Source organism: Saccostrea cucullata, unplaced genomic scaffold (genome assembly GCF_032062105.1).
Source record: "Saccostrea cucullata isolate Sc308-1 unplaced genomic scaffold, CSIRO_AGI_Scuc_v1 ctg77, whole genome shotgun sequence".
Classification (NCBI taxonomy): Eukaryota; Metazoa; Mollusca; class Bivalvia; order Ostreida; family Ostreidae; genus Saccostrea; species Saccostrea cuccullata.
Window position 1 is genome coordinate 354,820 of NW_026929500.1, and position 21,624 is coordinate 376,443.

The window sequence follows — 21,624 nt, forward strand, 5'->3', positions numbered from 1 at the left end:
AAAAACTATGGAAATGACGTACCAATTTTTTAATTTATACTTGCACTATCTAATGAAATGAATAATATACAAGTGATAGATATACAAGAAAACGCGAAATGATAATAAATGCAGCTGACAATCGTTATTTTTTTTTATATAGATAAAATAAAATATTTATAAATTCAAGAGACAAAACAGAAGGAGAATGAATGATGGCAAAATATCACATGACGGGAACTGAATTTTATGAATGAAGATTTTAAAAAGTTACTTGTAAGTTGTATATGTTATATCTGTGTATTCTACTTGGCTGTGTGCTTCAAAAAAAAGGGGGGGGGGTCGTCTTGAACATAGTAAATAGCCATAACGTTTGAACGGTAAGTACTAGGGCTTTCGTATTTCAAATATGTAATCCTTGTGAAAAGAACTTTTATTGGATACGACGAACTTTGACCCTTTGACCTAGACCTTGGAGAACACATGTGTACATCTGAATCTTTTTTTCTGTTTCGTTTCTATGGCAACCGTGAGCGACTCATTACAATTATTTTGAAAGTAGAAATCACTTTGACACATTGCAAGGAATAAACATTGAAAGTTTCAAAACGATTGCCTGAGTAGTTATTGAGAAAATCGAAATTAAAGAATTTTTACTTTCACCCGGTTTCCATGGCAATAATCGATTATATGAAAATTTTAAATACGAGTTGCAGAACTACAGATACTAATCCTTAAAATAAGAAAAGTTTCATGACGAACGTTTAAGGGACCAGAGAGAACACTCTCGGACAAAATTTGTCGCTTTTTACAGGTTTCCATGGCAACGGTAGACATATTGGAACTGAACGACCTCACTGCACAACTACAACCAGTGATCGTCCTTTGAGGAAAGTTTCAGGAAGATTGTCCCAGCCATCTCCGAGAAACAGCCTGGATAAAAAAAACATGCGTACAATATCAATATGTCGTCCCCGACTTCGTTCGGGGCGACATAATAAGAAACAGAGTAAAAACAATATGTTCCCCAACTTCGTTTGGGGAACATAATAACATTCCGCAAGTGGGAAAAACAGAAACATGAGAAATACTCGTTAACATTTACTGGTTAGTGATAATTAATATATTTTAAGTATTTATAATAAATTTTCATTATCTTGTAAGCATATTAAAGAAGCCAGTATATTCCCAGGATAAATTTTTACAAATTTACTGTTTTAAAACAGAAGTCTCTATGGAGACCGTAGCTCTACTGGTTTGTACTTGCAAAGGAAGAGAAAAGTAGCAGCTGGGACTTGAAATTTACAGCAGAAATATAAGGAATAATGATCCTTGATTACGTCTCTTTTTGTGGCAAGATTGCAATAATACTACAACTGTTGAGTAGCTTTAAATAAAATTTTACAGAATTTTCCATTTTAGTTGCCGTGGCAACATTATAAAAAACAATAAAGACAATTATGTATTTCAGTGTAGCCTACTTGCATGCCACATTATATTATAATCAGCCTAAAACTGTAGGAGGAATAGTATTTTTAAAATGTTTCACATAAATTTCTATTTTTAGTAAGTACGGCAACATTGTTCATCGAAATCAAAAGCCGATGAACAGAATTATGTTTATGTAACCCTAGTGATCTGGCTAGACTACCGCAATAGTTGAAATATAACAAACAATGTATACTGAGTGAGAATTGTCATTTATTAAATGACAGTAAGTATATAACACAGATAAAGTTAAGGGGAGATGACCGGGATATTTCCTGAGTACAAAGAACAATAAATTTGGCAACGGTATCTCCCCTGTTGCAAACAAACATTACTTTGGCAAAAATATTTTGACAAATAAAAAGTATATAAACCACAAAATTGTCAAAACAAAAAGCTGCCACCAAAAGCAAACTGCTATGAAAAGCTGTTTGCAGAACAGAATTATGTATCTTAGTGTGTCTTCTTGTGTGCCATTTATTATTGAAATCAGACCTAAACTGTAGGAGAAGTAGTATTTTGAAAGTACTTCGAAGAAATATCATTCTTTACTAACCACGGCAACACCGCTCATCACAACAAAAAACCGTTAATATGAAATAAAGTATCTTAGTGCAGTTTACTTGTGTGCTAAGTTATATTGAAATCAGACCAAAACTGTAGGAGGAGTAGCATTTTTAAAGTATTTCACAGAAATTTCTATTTTTAGTAACCACGTGCACAGCAACACCTCTCATCAAAATCAAAAACAGATATATGGAATTTTGTATCTCAATGTAGTCTACTTGTGTGCCAAGTTATATTGAAATCAGTCCAAAGCTGTGGGAGAAGTAGCGTTTTGAAATTATTTCGAAGTAATTTCTAATTTTAGACACCACGGCGACACCATTCATCGAAATCTAACACCGATACAAAGAATTATGTGTCGTAATGTAGTCTACTTGTGTGCCAAGTTATACTGAAATAAGACCAAAATTTTAGAATGAGTAGCATTTTGAAGTATTTCACAGATTTTTTTATTTTTAGTAACCACGGCAACAACGTTCAACAAAATCAAAAACTGATAAACAGAATTATGTATCTTAGTGTAGCCTACTTGTGTGCAAAGTTATATTGATATCAGACCAAAACTGTAGGAGGAGTAGCATTTTGAAAAAATAAATTGATTACTGACTGACAGACGGACGGACAACGGACAAATTACTATCGCATAAGCTCTTTTGGTCTCTGACCAGTAGAGCTATAAATCAAATGCCTCTTATCATTTGTCTTAAAATGATCTCTTAAGAAAAAGACACTTTGATTGCGATAAATTCAGTGAGAATACTGACACATTTTTTGATGAAGAAATATCAGTTTATTCTTCTCTGAATGTTAAACTGGGACGCTATATAATAATTTTAAAAGCAATATCACGAATTTAAACTTTGCAATAAGGGAAAATATGTGAAGATTTTCAGATAAATAATACTGCAGAATATGCATTAGCCATGCAGTTTAAAGAATTTCAAATGATTATTTTCTGATTATATTGTTGATTAAATAATAAATGCAAAAGTACCTACGTATATATAAGAACGTTGTAGTTTCACTCAAGTATCCTTAATTGCGTACACAGGGATGTTTCGTTTTGCTTATATGCATACAAAGTTCTCAACAAATCCAGAAAAAAAACACAAACATGATGCCAGCGAATATGGTTTCCAAATATATAGGCAAAACTGGTGACCTATGCCTGTTTTATAACTAAGTATCCTTGCTTGCGTAACAATTTCGGTATTGAAAAACGATACTTGCAACATTCTCACAAAAAGGAAGTCTTGTAATATTCACATGCAGAAATAACAATAATGATATTCCAGGTTGAAAGTAATGATGCTTTAATTTTTGAATAAGATCTTTAAATTTCATAAGAGTCTTGCTAGCATGTCCAGCTTTATTTTTATTTTTCAAGGACGAAAGTCATGAGACTGACCCGAATAGGACAGGACAACATTTGCTAACATTTAAGAGAATTTCAATTTGAAATGGAACCAGGCTCGCAGGAGCTTAAGAATTTTAAGAATTATGTGAAAAAAGTAAGTTTGTCGATGGAATTCCTCCTTTATGTTCATTAAAAGTGTTTTTGTTGCTGTTTTCTTTTGTTCTTTCAAATATGTATGACTGGCAATATTATATAGATGACGCGTACTACGTTTCAGAATTTCAAAATGGTTTCCAATGGATAATAAAACATCTGAAGCTTTTCAGAAGTTTATCAAAGGAAACTAGTTTTCAAATTTTATTTCAACTAAGGAAAAGTTATGTAAAGATTGCAGCTGTACAAGTACAATAGATTTTAGCCAGACTTTTGACTGTTGCTGTGTTTGGGTTAATTTTACTTCATCAAATAACACTATTCAGAAGCTATATACATGTACATTTTTTTCTTACATTCATACAACATATTGTAGTGGGTGGTGACAAAAGATAAAAGTTTTATCAATAATTATTCTGCATTGGACCTATATTTTCGAAACAAATGATTGGATGTTTTAAATTTCATGTAACAAGTTCATAACAGGCAACAAAAGCTCTTGCCTCGGCTAGTTTTCCATAATATAAAAAGGTACCCGCATATGTTGCATAAAAAGTACATGCATATACTTCTTTTGGTTCTAAAATAAATTTAAGTTCTACAAATATAATGAAATACTATACTTGGTGGAAAGTGTTTACAGGAAAATGTTAATGTTTTTTTTTAATCAGAAACTAAACTTTTCTTCTTTTTGAAAAACAATTAAAGAACTTTTTAATTTGGATTCCGATTTTCCCAATGCAGATCGCATACAAAATTATTTTTGCAGTAAGATTTTTTCTGGTCCCGAATTTTTTTTTAAAATTAACTATTTTCAGTGACCGAAACACAAATATCATCATATAAAAACACCATTGCTTTTAAAATTTCACTTAAAGGAAATGTGATTTTTAATAAAAAAAATTGTTAGGTTATATATTGCTGCATACATGTACATTACCGAGAAAATTGTTATTGCAATGTTCACACATATGTTTGGACGTGACTTCAACAAGAGACTAATGCACATGAGTAAGTGTGGTCTGCTGTTTTGAACCAACCCCCCCCCTTTTTTACGTACCTATTGTGACCCCAACCTACTCCACGGGGTCATGATTTGAACAATTTAGGAAATACACTATCCCAGAATACTTCGACATAAGTTTCAGCTTTTCTGGCCAAGTAGATCTTGTGAAGATTTTAAAAGGTTTTTCCTATATATTTCAACATAAAACTTGGATTCCATTTTGGGGCCCCATCCTACACCCGGGGGTAATGATTTGAACAATTTAGAATTTACACTATCCCAGAATACTTCCTCGTTCCTCATAAGCGTCAGCTTTTCTGGCCAAATGGTTCCTAGGAAGAAGAATTTTAAAGATTTGTCCTATATATTTCAAAGCAGATCTTGGATTCCCTATTGTGGCGCAGCCTACCCCTGGAGGTCATGATTTGAATACTATTAATTTAGAATATACATGACTTTGTACAATTCCCAAAGATACTTCCACATAAGGTGCTTATACTTAATTTTTTTTATGCAATATTTACATATGCATTAGAGTTTACCGAAAACCTTCTATTGAAAAAAAAATCATCGAATGGATACAATCTACATGTACATGTACTATTATAACTATGAATCTTAATTTCTTGTCTAGACCCGTCCCCTTTTTATTGAAATTGCCTTATCTCCCTTTAAGTATACCAGCAGATTCTGAAATTTAAGCAAGAGACTCAATGGGCCTCATAGGTCACCTGAGTATCATGTAACAACTTTCCAACAATTAAATTTGTTTCGTGTTTTAAACCAGAGACCATGAAATTCACAATTTTGAAAGAGGCACCATCGATTATCATAATTATACACTTTGCATGCTTACTCTGGTTACTAAATACCCAAAGGTAGATCAGAGTAACAATGAAAAAATGCATTTCCATTTTAAAACCTGTTAGACACCCCACCCCGCAGGAACCGCTCGCCCTGGGGCTACATATTTAAAAATTTTATCATAAATTCTATTTCATCATAAATGGTTGATTGATACCAAAGAGCAGACTTCAAAGCATTAATTTATTTTCAGACTATGTACCCCACCCCCCGATACCCCTGACCCTGAGGGGCCCTGATATTAACCATTTTGCTACATACACCTTTCTTCATCATAAATAAATATATTTAGATCACTGGCATAATACCAGGAGCAAAGTAAAGGATTTTTGAAGAATTCATGTATTTTCACTATATAATTTTTAGAGTCCCACCCCAACACCAGAACCCCTAAACCAGAGGCCTTGAAATTCACAACTTTGGAAGAAGCATCCTTCCACATAATAACTATGTACATAGTTCATTAGTTTAATACCGAGAAGCAGAGAAGAAGATTTTTAAAGAATTTATGCATTTTCACTATATAATTAATCGAGCGCCACCCTAACACCTGAACCCCTGACCCTGGTGCCATGAAATTTACAATTGTAAGTTGCAGCCTTATTCAATATGACTATATATTGGTTAGTTTGGTTGTTTAGTTGAAATTCATTATTTTGGAAGAAGCACTCTTGGTCATCATAACTAGATACTTAATTAGTTTGTTTAATACCCTGGAGCAAAGAAGATTTTTAAAGAAATGTATTTTCACCATATATACGAAAGAGCCCCCCCCTCCACCTTATAACACAACCCTTGACCCAGGGGCCATTTAATTCACAATTTTGGAAGAGGCACTCTTGTTCATTATAACTATATACTTAGTTATTTTATTTGATACCCAGGAGCAGAGAAGATTTTGTAGAATTACTGCATTATAACTATATAATCAATACAGCCCCGCCCTAACACCAGAACCCCTGTTCCTGGGGCCATGAATTTCACACTTTTGGAAGAGGTATTCTTGTTCTTCATAACCATGTACTTAGTTAGTTTGATTAGTATTAAGGAGCAGAGGAGAAGATTTGTGAAGAATTATTGCATTATCACTATATAATCAATACAGCCCCGCCCTAACACCAGAACCCCTGACCCAGGGGCCATGAATTTCACAATTTTAGAAGAGTTACTCTTGGACATCATAACTATGTACTTAGTTTATTTAATACTCATGAGCAGAGAAGAAGATTTTACAAGAAATAATGCACTTTCACTATATAGATATAGCCCCGCCCTAACACCAGAATTTGGGTAGAGGGCTCACTGCTTATTACAATCATGCCAACAGTTTGACTGCGTTATGTACAGGAGTGAAGAAGAAGATTCTAAAGATTGCATTAAATTTGGTGGTTTTAGCCCCACCCCCAAGCCCCAGGGGGGTAGGGACCATGAAATTTAAAACTTTTGTTCCCCTTCATCCATAAATTCTGTATAATAAATTTGGTTGATATTGGTTCAGTGGTTCCAGAGAAGAAACTAAAAATGTTCAAAAGTTTACGACCGACGATTTTACTCAGGTGACCTCAAAAACACATGATTGGCAAATTTCTGTATTTATTTAAATACACTTTTTATTCTGTTGAAAGTTAACAAATACCTTACATTTAAGTTTTCAAACTTATTTTGATACATCTAAGATTTGATTTCAAAGAATTATTTAAAATAGTTTTAAAAAATCTTTTATTAAAAAAATTCTGGTATGGGGTACACATATTTAAAAAATTGATGATGGATAATTGCCACCTCTTGAATAACTAAAGTGTCATAAAAACACACTATGCCTCTGGGTTATGAAACAGTTAAAACAATGCATCGTTTGGAGAAGTTCTCTAAAGAAGATGGGGGGGGGGGGGATAAGGCGGATAGAATGCCTTTAGCATCAGATATTAAGAAATCACATTTAATATGTAAATTGAGTATTCAAATTAACTTGTCATTATAGAAATTTGTGAAATTATGAGAATAAAAACTTTTTTCTGAGAGAAAATAAATCTCGTAAGAAAAATTCATTTATAAAAATATTAGATGGTATACGTGGGATTCGAACCCTCGCAATAAAAATCCGACGTATCATACTGCTTTGAGACTAACGTGCTAACACTATGCTACATGGCTTATGATGACTTCGGGCATTTAAATCATGTTTGTAATATGACCCTTGACTTAATGGACTTGGTGTATTTCTCGGAAAGAGGCGAATGTTTTGTCATAAAATTGTATTTTTAATGCATAGTGGGTCTTCGCTCCATGTTTTTGTAAACCGAAAAATGTTTATTTTATCGCAAACTTTTAAGATTATCTTTAAAAAAAATGGAGTGAAGACCCACTCATATTGAAAAATATTGTTAAAGTATGAGAAAGTGATCGTTTTTGTTCTTTTTAGTGTGTGAATGCATTTTCATAGGCAAATATTTTCTGTGTTTGTAAGATTTTTGTAAATTGTACAGATTTAACATTAAGTATACTTTAATATTAGATGAAATATGAAATAAAATTTGGATATAGTTGAGATTAATAGAATCATTCATTACTACGAGTGTGGGATAGTGAAATTCCACCGAGGGGACAATTTAAGATTCACGGTCTAGGGCGAGTCTTTGCTTTCACTGGGTTTATAAAACATTAATTGAGCTGATCTACCTTGAAGTGACCATAAAAATACATTGTACCAAAGAAAATGGAAGACATGCAGGCATTCTATGCTTAGAAAAGCAAAATGTACATACTGTATACCTTTTTTACAAGTTTGTCAATGTATTTATTTTTTTCTTTCCGAAAGACACTAGATCCAAATAGCCTATGCTTTATTACTAGATATTTTGAGCAGGGGTTAAAGCGCCCCTTAAAGATAAATAATTGCTTTATGACATCAGTAGTTACACAAAAGTGCATATTGTTGATGTTTTATATTACTTACACTTTAAAAGTTTGAACTTCTTATGAATGCAAGATATTTACAGTGTAATATATACAAGCACTGTTAAAATCAAATTTGAATTATCATTTATCATGTTTAGTTTTGAAGAGGATGGATGCAAGCTTATGGAAAAAAACTCTGTTTTGTTTTTCTATTTTTAAAAACTTCCAAAAGTAATGGTAATGGTAATGCATTACTTTACTAAAGTAATGGTAATGCGATGCATTACTTTAAGAAAATAGAGTAATGGTAATGGTAATTTAATGCCCAAATTGTTGAAGTAATATAATGTAATGCATTACTTTACAATGTAATTCGCCCCAATCCTGTAACAGTATATAGAATGGCAAAGCTAGGCTATTATTCATTAATCTTATTGATTAAAAAAAAATGCCATCAAAAAGGAGCCCTTGAAAAAAAGTGTAGCCATAACGTATCCCACAATAGCTAAAATAAATTGTAAGTCGGCTTCAAATGCAGAGTTTAGAACAACAAAATTGATGTTAAAGTAGGAGTCCGTCAAGGTTGTACAGTGTATATTACAGTCGTTTGGCCAGTTCCGGATTTTGGCCAGTTCCGAATAATTAGTAATTTAAGGACTGATAATTAATAAATTCAACGGTGTAAAAATAAATTGATTTCTATGGTAAGAAGGCTTATTCATGAGTGTTTGAATTACGTGAAGTTTTGATTTTTTGCCCTCAGTTTGGTTTCGTTATCGTACTTGAAACAGTCGACATACTTTTACAATGCAACAAATCTGAATCACAGCGACGCGTAAGTCTGCAGAAAAACCTCTGTAGATGCATAAATTTTTCACATAAAACAACGTTCTAAGTATCAAAAGTAAGTTTGATATGTACTATAACATATACTAAAAACTTGTCAAAAATAAATATTTAGAACACTGGAAGATATTGAAATACTTTCGTGCTCTTATTTTACCAGTTCCGAATATCCATTTTAAACACCATTATAAATTTTCTTCATTGTAAACGTGACTTATTCTACCCCTGCTTGAAAAACAGGAAGAAGCGGTATATAGTAATGGGATGTTTGTCCATCCATCCGTCTGTACGTCCGTCCGTCCGTCTAGCTGTACGTCCGTCTGTCTGATATGCTCTGGGGTATCCATTTCTTATCCGCAACCCCTCTTCTACCACTGAATGAAGTTTAAGGAGGCTTCACAGAGTTTAATGTGTCTTTCACAGAATCTTTGTTTAACAGTGCCAAAGTGCACCTATTTTATTTTTGGGTCTGGTACATAATTTGGGCTCCCTGAGAAAAACATAGATACTGCCATTCTTTGTAATATTGAAAGGTATATCCATCTCTTGTCCGCAATTCCTCCTATACCACTGAATAAGATTTAATGATACTTTCACATATTCTTTATTGCATTGTGACATTGTGACCTATTATTTTACTTTTTGATCTGACATTTATTTCGGGTCTCCCAGAATAAAACATGGACTTTGTCCTAAATAATTATAAAGGAGGCGTGGGGTATCATTAAAATGAGCTCAGTGCCTCTAGTTTCTCTACAACCTTTGGAAATACAAATAATTTATTGGTATGCAATTAATTTAACTTTTCTTAGGCATGCCAATGGATAACGTCTGGGACGTATATTTTTAAATTTAGGGTTGAATTGAATAAGAATCTCTAGGGTATCCGGAACCCGTCGGCTTATTCGTAACTGGTAAAATGGACACCTATGGTAACTTGCGAAATAAATTTTTTTGAGGGAAGGCTGAACTTTTATGAAACAATATTTAATTACACAAGTCATCGAACTACCTTGACAAAACACTTAGATTTTGAAATAATTCCTAATATATTTGTAGCACCGTCGAATCGGTTCCTTATTCGGAACTGGCCAAATAACTGTATCATTAAAACTCTTCACAATAGCCATTTTACGAGGAATTATAACGTATACATGAAAATTAGCTTTCAAAACAGAAATACCTATGAAATTCAGATTATTGCCTGACGTCACAGCGTCAGGCTGTATAAGGATTGGTATTTGCAAGATCCGAAACTAATAGATCATACCTAGAGAGCTAGATTTTGTGCAAGCTGATTTACATTGGAATTCTTTACCTGCATTTTAAAAGAAACAGTTTTCAGAAAAAAGAATGATATTACTTATGCAAAATAATTTAGTGTTTACTTCCTTTAATCTTTATGCATGGAACAATTATTTCATGTGATTCACCGTTTCAACATGTCCGTGTATCCCTTTTTCTGCATTTCTATACTACTGGATCAGTCCTTTTACATTCTACGAAAGGGGTGAATCGCTCTTTTCGCGCAAAATGTCACTTAGTAAGCTCGTGACTTTTCTTTGGATTGTTCTATTGTGTGAATGGGTGTGCTAACTTCTATGGAATTAAATAAAGTTTGTCCTTTTAACCTCCTTCTAATACTTCAGAAATTCTATCTATAAATTTTATCTCAGTAATATATTGCATAGATGTATATCAGTATATATCAACAAGCAACAGTAAAAAAATGATTTTTTTCTAATTGTTTCCCGATCCCGCGGTTGTTTACTACATAAATGGACTAGTCCAATAATACACAACACAGTTCAACAAGTCATGGTCTCCATGCAGATGCATGAACATTTGTATCCCCGTTGCAGATGCACACAATAGATGAGAAACCAGTAAAAAATCTTAGATTTTTCTTTCCACAAAGGCCTAAATATGGAATTTTCTTATTTCATTCTCAATATATGATAGTGGCACGCCCCCTCCTCCTTTTTAAGAGAAAAAATTTATTGAACACACTACTAATGTTTACTTCAGTGGAATAAATACTCTCCGACAAAATGTGTATTTTTAATTATATACATCTTTTAAAATGTTCACAATGCATGATTTCATTACATATATTATTGATATTATATAATAATAGGTGTAATGTAGCTTTCAATTTACATACAAGGGCAGATCACTCCACTTGCAGATCCCCCCCCCCCCCCCCCCCCCAAAAAAAAACCAAAAAAAAAAAACAGAATTACAATTCTTTAGTATAAAGTAAGGACATATTTTAAACCCACAAAAATATTACTCGAAAGGTTTATCACTCCTCACGCAGATATTGATTGATTTAGTCAGGCAAGCTTTTTAAAAAGCTGTTACTTGTATTACGGACTACTTTTATTGTAACTGTCCTGTTTAGTGGGCAAAATGACTCCTAGTCTTAAAGAGAATTCAATTTGCACAGTATAACATTAATGAGGATTAGGAAATCTAAAAGATATTTTGAAACAAGATGTGTTTGTGAAACACTATGCACCCGGCGGCAACAAAAATCGAAAAAGCTATTTTTAGCATACTAGCATAGGTAACAGTCAAGGTCACAAGGTCATTGACCTTGGTGTCATTTGAAAGAAGTTCAACTTGATTAGTGGAATATGCACACCAAATATGAAGTCCCTATCTTTTATGATTCAAAAGTTATGGTTAAAGGTACGAAAAAGCTATTTTTAGCATATAAGCCACAGTCAAGGTCACCAGGTCATAAATCTTGGTGTCATTTTAAAGAACTTTATTAGTGTAGTATGCATACTAAATATGAAGTCTCTAACTCTCATGGTTTAAAAGTTATGGCGAAGGTCAAAGTTTGCGGAGAGAAAAGCTATTTTTAGCATATAGGTCACATTCAAGGTCACATTTCATTAATATTGGTGTCATTTGAAAGCACCTAATTAGTGAAGTATGCATACTAAATATGAAGTTTCTACCTTTCATGGTTCAAAAGTTATGGCGAAGGTTAAAGTTTGGAGACAAACAAACAAACAAACAGACAGACAGACAGGACAAAAACAATATACGTCTCGGTTCTATCGATCCCGGTGCATAAAAATTATTATTTTTCTTTTACTTCAGAATTTTATCAAAGTAAAAATGAGAGTTTCTGACTACAATACGCGTATAAATAATTTTACACATTTTTAAAGCCAGTGTAATGACAATGCATTTATATATACGGGATAAAAGCATGTTGTTATGCATATTCAAGGACATGTCCTTGATTTCGTTACACACCTTTTAAATCACCTGTAATGTCAGGTGTTCACGGCCAAGATCTGTCCTCTAATTTCACCCTATCTTAAAATATGAGCAATTGATCATATTGAACCCTGTACACAGGTAAGGTTTCACCTAGGGTCACTGTGATAAGCTGTCTTGCAGACACCTAATTAAGTACTGATGACGTTGTTTCGTATCAAAGAATTTTTTGATCAAGATAGGCCAGTCAGAGTGGGGGAGGATAGGATGATATTTTTATTCTTCGTATCAGTATATGGAAAAACCCTTACTTACGCAAAGCACATGCACATGTAATATTAAATATTGTGCTTTTGTTATAGAAAAACCATAGTGGATGTAATAAGTTAAACTGAAGAGAGGATGTTGCTATCTACACATATATGCTGCATTTCGAGTGCATGATGTAAAATCAAACAGTTGCGCAGTTGTTGAAATGCAAACATGAGTAAAATTTTAGTATTGTACATTAAGTTCTCGAGGATTTGATTTCCTGGATGAAGAACTGTTTGATAGTTTTGTATTACATTGTTAAATGTTAAACTTCGTGGTGGTCATGAATTAATTCATTGGTCTAGTATCTCTTCATACATCGAAAACAACGACAATTAAACCCCCACGAAAATTGGTGATTTCATAGTAGTTCAATGCAATCGATTTGACCGCGTTTTGTACTTCAAACTGTAATTTAAAAACATTTTGAAGAGGGTCTGGAAAAATTACATTTGATTAAGTATCATAAATTTTAATGTAAGCTATGATCACCAGTATGTAGTTATAAAGGAAAGGAAAAGAATGGGACGAACCAGACCAGAATTCGAACCCAACTCCACTGAATGTCCAGTCAGGTGTTCTACCAACTGAGCTATCTGCCATCAGCGATCGAACCCGGCTGACTGTTACTTTCCTCCCTTCTTAAAAATCTTCCCCCCCAACCCGGCCAAAGACTCCAACTCATGCTCTTCACCTGTCACCCTAAGGTATGCCACGGCACCAAATGTAACATAATGGAAGAAAAATGAGGCTATTCAGACTGATAATCGAACCTGGGCTTGGTGTCTCGCTTTTGTTTCTCCTTTCCTGTAATATTTTTCATTTTGGTGCCTTGGCCAAGATTTGAACATAAGATGTCGCGGCCAAAGCGCCAAATATTAATGATATGTGGTTACGGCCACATAATGTTACAGGAAGGGAGAAAATGCGACGGTCCAGACAAGAATCGACCTCGGGCCCCCAGAATCTCTAGTCAGGGGCTATACGAACAGAGCTATCTGTCGCCGGAGATTGCAGCTGTCTGCCACATGGTGAACATCTCTACACGAATGACAAGTTTACAACAGAATGTATTTACATTTTACAATAAATTAGTTAATCACTTTGAACCTCCCTGAAATTGGAACTTTGGACCCATCATCCATGTGACCAAAATTTTACAAATTGGCGAGAACTCATATTAAAAAGGTTGGCCGTTGAATTGAAATCATTCAAACATTTTGCAGGCTACATGCAGATGTCTTTGAGTAAAAAAATTTCAAATTAAAAATGAAACACATTTTCACAATAATATCACCAACTTAAATCATGAATCGTGATCAGTGGGCCATACATTTTTATATATAAACATGGCAATAGGGAGAGTGTTCGCTCGATTCTGTGCATACAGTTTGACTGTAAGTGTCTATGAATAAAGTAAAAGTTTTAAAGAAATTCAAAATCTTAATGTATTTACAATGCATTTGCATTTAGCCTTGCCCGGGCTGTGGTACCAGCTGATTCAAACAATGTTGATTATGAGTTTGTTCTTAGGCCATCCTTAAAAAAATGTTTGAATTGCCGCCTGAAAGGTTTCAGACACAGGAGGGAGGGAGGGAAATTATTTTATTTTTTTTAAATTGAAGAAAATTTTTTCAATTTTTGATAAAAGTCTCAGTAAATAGTAAATACATTTTCTGACTTTTAAAAAAAGTATCTACCATCAACAAAAAAACCCCTAATTTTACATAGATATGACACTATATTTCAGTGTTTTGTATGGTGCATGTGATACATGTAATGGGCAAAAAAAATTGATCAAATAAAAAAAAATCTTCCTACTTTTGGTCAATAAAATTTTTTCAGGAGGGGGCAATTTCAATGAGGCGGGAGGCAATTCCAAACAAACTATAATTTTATTTTGGCCTTATTTTAAGTTTCGTTGTAATCTCAAAAATGTCCACTTTGTCTTTTGAATGAAAGATCTTATTTTAGGCCCTGGGCCATAGATTCAGAAAAAAATTAGTGAAAAGGTGAGTACTCATAAAATAGTTTGTCTTCCAAATTCTATAAGAAGAGAATTTCATTGCGACCAGGTGCCACGAATTTCACAAAAATGAAGTAAAAGAATCATGGTTTTATTATAACTATGACAACAGTTACCTGATAGATGTTCAGGATGAAAGAAATTTTCAATTTAACTTTGACCAAGGGAGGAAAGGAACATAGAATCCACGAATTTGTTAGTCAAATATAGTTGAAAATTGTTTAGCCATTGATTGAGTGACTCACTGGGCTAATAAAAATATTGGAGAAATCTATCAAAAATATAAAAACAAAAAATATTATAATGTTATTTTAACACTCCAGGTTTAATTAACAATTCCCCTGTTATTGCATCAGACAAAAAATCACAACGAAATTGACCGGGAATCACAATTACGTCTTGCCATTGATCTAAAAAAATCCTACACTGTATTTATTCAGTTTCAGATTGAAACCTGCATACGAAACTGAAACTACATTTAGATATATAGGTATTTCGTCATGGGCTCCTTGTTCTATTGACCTCAGACATCTTTTATCTGTGATCTACGTTTTAAAATTACCTTTATGATATTTAATCTTGGACCTGATAGGATTAATGTGAAGACTGTTTTGTTTTCATTTTCTTTGTTTGTTGACAAAGTACTTGTTCGAGAATTATTTTTTACTGATGACAACATAGGGACTACTCGAGAGTATATATATTTCTTTGTCACTTTTCTATTACCTGTGTTCAGGTGAAATCAAATACCGATGTGTTATAAGACACTCTGTGTTGTCAATCTAATATATGTCTGATAACTTATATCTTGTAAATATATGACTTTATAATTTTCCAAATTATACACGTATGATTGTAAGACTTCAATATGATTTACTTCTTGGGGGAATAAGTAGGGTTTTCAATCTCACAGACAACGACGCGAAATTGGGTCGTTCCTGAGATCGATAATGTCTGATAGATTTGTCTAATTTATAATTGATAAAATGAATCACAGTTTACATTTTTCACTGACTGACTACGGAAACATAGTGTAATTATATGCATTTAAATATTGAAACCAATGTAATGTGTAACTGCAGTCAAAAGGAAGATAGATTTGGCATTCATTTTGGATCCATTTAATTTTTTTTACCTTCTATTCAATTAAAATGCTTTTTAAAAAGTGTATTCATATACACACCAGCATTAATAAACGTCTATTAGCTTTTTAATTTTAGTTGAGTCATTAACTTATATGTTTTTTCGTATTTATAGTATCAAAACATTCGCAATTATTTTCTAGCAATACACGTGTACTCTTAGAGCAACTGCTTTACATGCAAAAATATACAGTGTACTTGTAATTTTGAGAAGTGAACAGTTGCTTGGTAAGGGCTTGAAATTGTTCAGTATACCAATACATGGCCAAAATAATATATATATATACATTTTTAATTTTAATGACTGAATATTCCCTATCTTTCTGATTGGCTTAGATCCAACATTAGAGAAAAATACTATGTTGTATTCACCTCCACGTGACATTCCATGTGAACATAATGATCTTTATATTTTCACTATATTGATTAAGAATAGATCGTGAAATTCCAAACTGATATAAATAGATGGAAATTTATTTCATTTGCACCTGACTTCCACTCGTTGAATATAACATTCAGATACATGAAATATAGGGTGTGAGGGAGGAGTGGGATGAGGGTAGAGGGGTGTAGGGGGCTATCCCTCTCCCCACATTTTTTTCTATACCCAAATTAATATACATGTATTTTGTTATGTTTGTTTTAAAAATTGCGTTTGGCAATGCTAGGACCTTAGCAAATATAGATACGTACACGTAATATTTCATGATTTGCTTACTGAATTCGCTTCCATTTAATAATTTGAATCATGCAAATGTATAAAAAAAATTATTGCTGTTTTCTCAGTCAATACGATCATTTATTCACCTTCGAAGTACATATTCACCGCGCACTTCGGGCTCGGTGAATATATCGTATTGGTAATGTTTGAAATTAATACGCCCAGCCTACCTGACTCGTACATGTTCTTCACCAAGTCCAAGAATCTTTTATCTCTTCTCCAGTAATCTGGTGCAAACCCTCCCGGAATAATTAGAGCAGCGAGATCCTGAAACACAGGGAAAAAAATATCCGATAATTTTATTATATTGATTTGAAACTTTAACTTTTTATGTTAAAGAATTTGATAAATTTCTCCGGCCTTTGATAAATAAAGGGTTTCAAGTAAAAAAAACTGTTGCTAATTCTTTATTTGAAAAAATAAAAATCTCTTTTCATGTTTATTAATACAAGTAGACAGATTTCATCTTACATGTTGATAGAAAAATATAGAAATTATATTTCGGCCTTACAAATTCAGGAAATATCTATAAAACATTATATTTTTTAAATAAAAAAATGTAATCTTGAAGAGAAATATAATATTTCTATGATTTCTTTTTATTTTATTTTTAAAACCGAGAACTTAAAATATCACATGTATTTTAAACAAATGATGATGATATCTATCTAAAAAAAGACATCATTATTTCCATCCATACTCGGAAAAGATTTTAAATTAATAACAAAATTAATCTAAAATTAAACAAGTTATTTTTATTGACAATGCGCTGATAACTTATCTATCGTAAATTAATGATAAATCGAAAGTTTAAAACAAACAAACAAGCAAACAAGCCATTGGATTTGACCTATGTCTAACATTGAGATACCTGGGCTCTGACGTCATCAATACCCTCTTCCGCCTTGCATGGGTATCCATGTTTAGAATTGTACGTCTTTCCTTTTTCGGGTCCTATAGTAAATGTTTCGTACCCTTCCTCCCTCAGCCGATAATATGGGTACCATAACTACAAGACAAACGCAAATTAATTTAATAAAAAAAATTAATGTATTAAAAAACAGTATGGATTTTATTTTCAAAGTTTCAATTTGTAAAAAGGCTTTAATAAATTAGATTTTAAGTTGAGCATTAAAACAATCAGAAATGTAGGTATACTCGTATACAGCCTTAGATTTTTCACACATTGCCTTCTTTATATAAATTTCATGGACGAAAACAGGGTTGAAGTGCAAGTGATTCCAGTTTCGTTGACTTTTTTTTCATATTTTATATCAGTTCAGGATATTTTAAACAAGTGGCCCTAGTGGAAAAAAAGTTTTTATCTAATATTTACTTGGATTCTACATGTTATATCAGATAGTTTGCCAGGAAAGTATCCAATCTCTACCAAGAGTTGTCGTTCGGTTCTCTAACTATAAGTGGAACGATAACTCTGGGTAGAGATTGGAAAATATCGGGTACATATCGGTATGAATAAAGAGAGATAACTCAGAGAAACGCACAGTAAATATAGATTGTGATTAACCCTCATAAATTTTGAGATTTTTATTAAAAGCTCGCAAAAATTATGAAGTAAATATACTAATAAAAAATAAACAAACAAATAAATAAATAAATATAATTCTTTTTTTAAAAAAGAATGACATCAAGGAATGACTAAAATTTTAATCAAATACGTCCTCTTCAAGCTATCGTACATTTTGTACACCATGGATGTTGAAACGAAAGTAGGCCTACAAATTATCCACAGTTACGGCGAGACGTTGCGTGGTTGTGCCTAATATTTGACATAATTACAATGTAAATGTAGTTACATGGTAAAAGCAGAAATAAGTACTTACTTCAAGGTCTTCATAATTGAACTCCGTTAAAATGCCGACTTTCTTTGCCATTGTTGAAATTGTTAATTTCTTAGTCGAAGGGAAGTAACTCTCAAATCAATGGTAGCCCATTCCAAGGCTCTGAATTTCCTTCAGAACTACATGTACATGTAATATATTAATTTTGAGCATTATTAAAAAAAAATCTGAAATATTGTTTGAGAGATATAAAATTTTATTAATTTATCAGATTGTTTTAGTTAAAACATCATGCGTTATTTAATTATTGCAAAACGTCGCCGATCATGTACTCAAATTCTAGTACTAAAGCACTACAATATAAGATCAGTGAGTAGAAAGGTTTTGTATTTTTCTATAATTGTCAATTTCATGTATTGACCTTTAAAGAACCAGGTAGGGCACGTGTACATGTATTTACTGTATCAAATCACACAAATCTGCTTCTAAAATTGACCATCCGAAGGCTTAACAATTTTTATAGAGATAGTTGTCTTAAAGTTAATATATAAGTGGCTTCTACGCATGAAACATTGACTGTACTTATAAAAGTTCACACGAATTTATAGATCTCTACCCCATGCACTTGGTTTCCAAAGTACGTAGCCGCATGCTTTATCGAGTCAAACTTAATAACTGATATAATGAAGAAATTAAAAAAAATAATACGCAATACGTCTATCTATTGATTATTTCAGCAAGACAATTGTTCAAGAATGTATTTTTATATTACCCGCTAATAATCAAAGACAAGTCAAATGAAATGAATTGCAATAATAAGACGTTGTAACGTCACTTGTAACTAAACCTCTCTATTAATAACTGATAATAAAGATGCTATGGCCAAATATGGAAAAATCCTGTCCGGCTCATAAATAGAACACTATTAGACCTAGAGCTATCAAATTTGGCAAAAGTATACATCTTAGGTAGAAGGTGTGTCGCGACCTAATTCAAGGTCACTGTGACCTTTGATTTAAGTGAAATTTAAAAAAAAAAACTAAGTCTTTTAAATTCTTAATTTCATATAATCCTAAAAAATGTAAAAATATAGTTGTATCCATATTAAAAAGTGATAAATCAAGTAAATACTTATTTTTTCATCATATACTTTACAGCATGATCTGTAACAAATGTCAGTGTTAATGAGAGGAATTCAGTTTGTCCCATGGGCATAATTATCAAGCACTGGTCAAGAAGAATTTTGATAGCAGAAATTTGCATGTCAAATTAGAGAGAAATTAATTAGTTTTGTGTGAGGAGCTAACTGCCGTAGAGCATTGGTGTTATCTATATCCCTTTGGGAATTGGGCAAATGGGCAGACAGCCTGTTGGATTAAAAATAGCTCTTGTTGGCTAGCCTAAGTTTTAAAATGACTTTGATGAAAAGTAATTAAACTAATTTGATATTGCATAATAAACTAATAATCTGATATTGTAATATTGATTAATTTAAAAACTAATTTTATGGGGTGGGGTTGAATCAGCATGCCTACTTGTCCATATGAATTAAATATGAAACCTGTCTGACATTAAATCTCAAAAAAAATTCATTGAGTATTTTATATGTTTTAAAAGTGTTTTAGGGTAGAAAGTGCAGATCCATTAATATCTTGGGAGTAATGAGTAGACAAGCATCCAGTCAAAGATTAATTAATGAGTTCAATGTAGGAATGCTAGCTGTCTCAATCATTTCTTTAGAGCATCCCTGATCATCATCAAGCAGCCTTATCTGTATCCTTTGGGAATTAGACAGAAGAACTGGTGGTCAGTTTATAGCATATGTCATTTGATGGCCAGCCTTTATTTTCAAAATTAATTTGGTATAGATTAAGTTGTTAAGACTAATTTGATATTGTTTAATATGATGGGCATTCGACTAAGTCTTACACAACCAGTATAGAAATCTATCAATGATGTAATATTTGTTATAATTAATGCCCACAGCAAAAGGGATAGATAAACAAATACTGTAAGGAATGGAAAAATCATGGAAATCTTAGAATCAAGGTTGACATGATTTTCTTGCACTCTAAACTGTTGAAGATAATTGTAATTTTTTGACGGGCGTATCATGCTGTGGCGTGGCACTTTTTTTAATTTCACAAATCGTTTTGTAAACTGTAGTGATGATAAAAGTATGAAACCTGCATCGCATTTTACAACCTTTAAAATTCAACGGTCTTAAGTCAACAAGTTGTCGTTGGCCCCTTGATAACTTCAGGGATCCAATGACAATGTGTTGAATCAGGACTCCTGACATGTTCAACTTCAGGGATCCCACGACAACAGTTACTTGTTGACTCAGTACCACTGACATGTTCAACTTCAGGGATCCCATGACAGTGTGTTGAATCAGGAACACTGACATGTTCAACTTCAGGGATCCCATGACAGTGTGTTGAATCAGGAACACTGACATGAACAACTTCAGGGATCACATCACAGTGTGTTGAATCAGGACCACTGACATGTTCAACTTCAGGGATCCCATAACAATGTGTTGAATCAGGACTCCTGACATGTTTAACTTCAGGGATCCCATGACAGTGTGTTGAATCAGGACTCCTGACATGTTTAACTTCAGGGATCCCATGACAGTGTGTTGAATCAGGATCACTGACATGTTCAACTTCAGGGATCCCATGACAACAGTTACTTGTTGACTCAGTGCCATGCACTGACATGTTCAACTTCAGGGATCCCATAACAGTGTGTTGAATCAGGACAACTGACATGTTCAATTTCAGTGATCCCATGACATTGTGTTGAATCAGGACCACTGGCGTGACCAACTTCTGGGATCCCCGGCAACATTTACTTGTTGACTCAGGACCACTGACGTTGTGAGAACACTAAGTGCTTTTCAACTCTTCTCTTGAAGCTCATATTCAGCACACATTCATAAAACATGGTCATGCTTTTTCGAGAGATTTTTCGATTATTTGTATGTTAACTCTAGGTTGTGCCCAGTCTTAGCAACAGAAGCCATAATTTGATAGAGAGTCTATAAATTGAATAGTCATATTTTAAGAAATATTTCTCATCTACACCCATACCTTATTTACCATAAGTAAATTATTTTCTCAGTTTAATTTGGTTCAAATTAAACAACAATTTAAAAGGAAGATATCGAAAACGTTGAATTACGATCAAATTTTCTCCCAAAAGCTTATTTAACCTTTCA

General features: G+C 33.0%; 1 protein-coding gene across 1 annotated transcript in view; it reads right to left on the minus strand.

Annotated features, from left to right (window-relative positions):
- The window catches only part of LOC134281041 (putative cysteine protease YraA), an 82,909-nt gene extending 64,361 nt beyond the window's left edge, over positions 1 to 18,548 (minus strand). The window contains exons 1-3 of the mRNA XM_062763503.1: positions 18,441 to 18,548; positions 17,468 to 17,605; positions 16,767 to 16,863 (exon numbers count right to left, since the gene is read on the minus strand). Of these exons, the coding sequence (XP_062619487.1) occupies positions 16,767 to 16,863; positions 17,468 to 17,605; positions 18,441 to 18,491 (286 nt within the window). The 5' untranslated portion in view covers positions 18,492 to 18,548. The remainder of the gene's footprint in view (positions 1 to 16,766; positions 16,864 to 17,467; positions 17,606 to 18,440) is intronic.
- Positions 18,549 to 21,624: the final 3,076 nt, after the last annotated feature.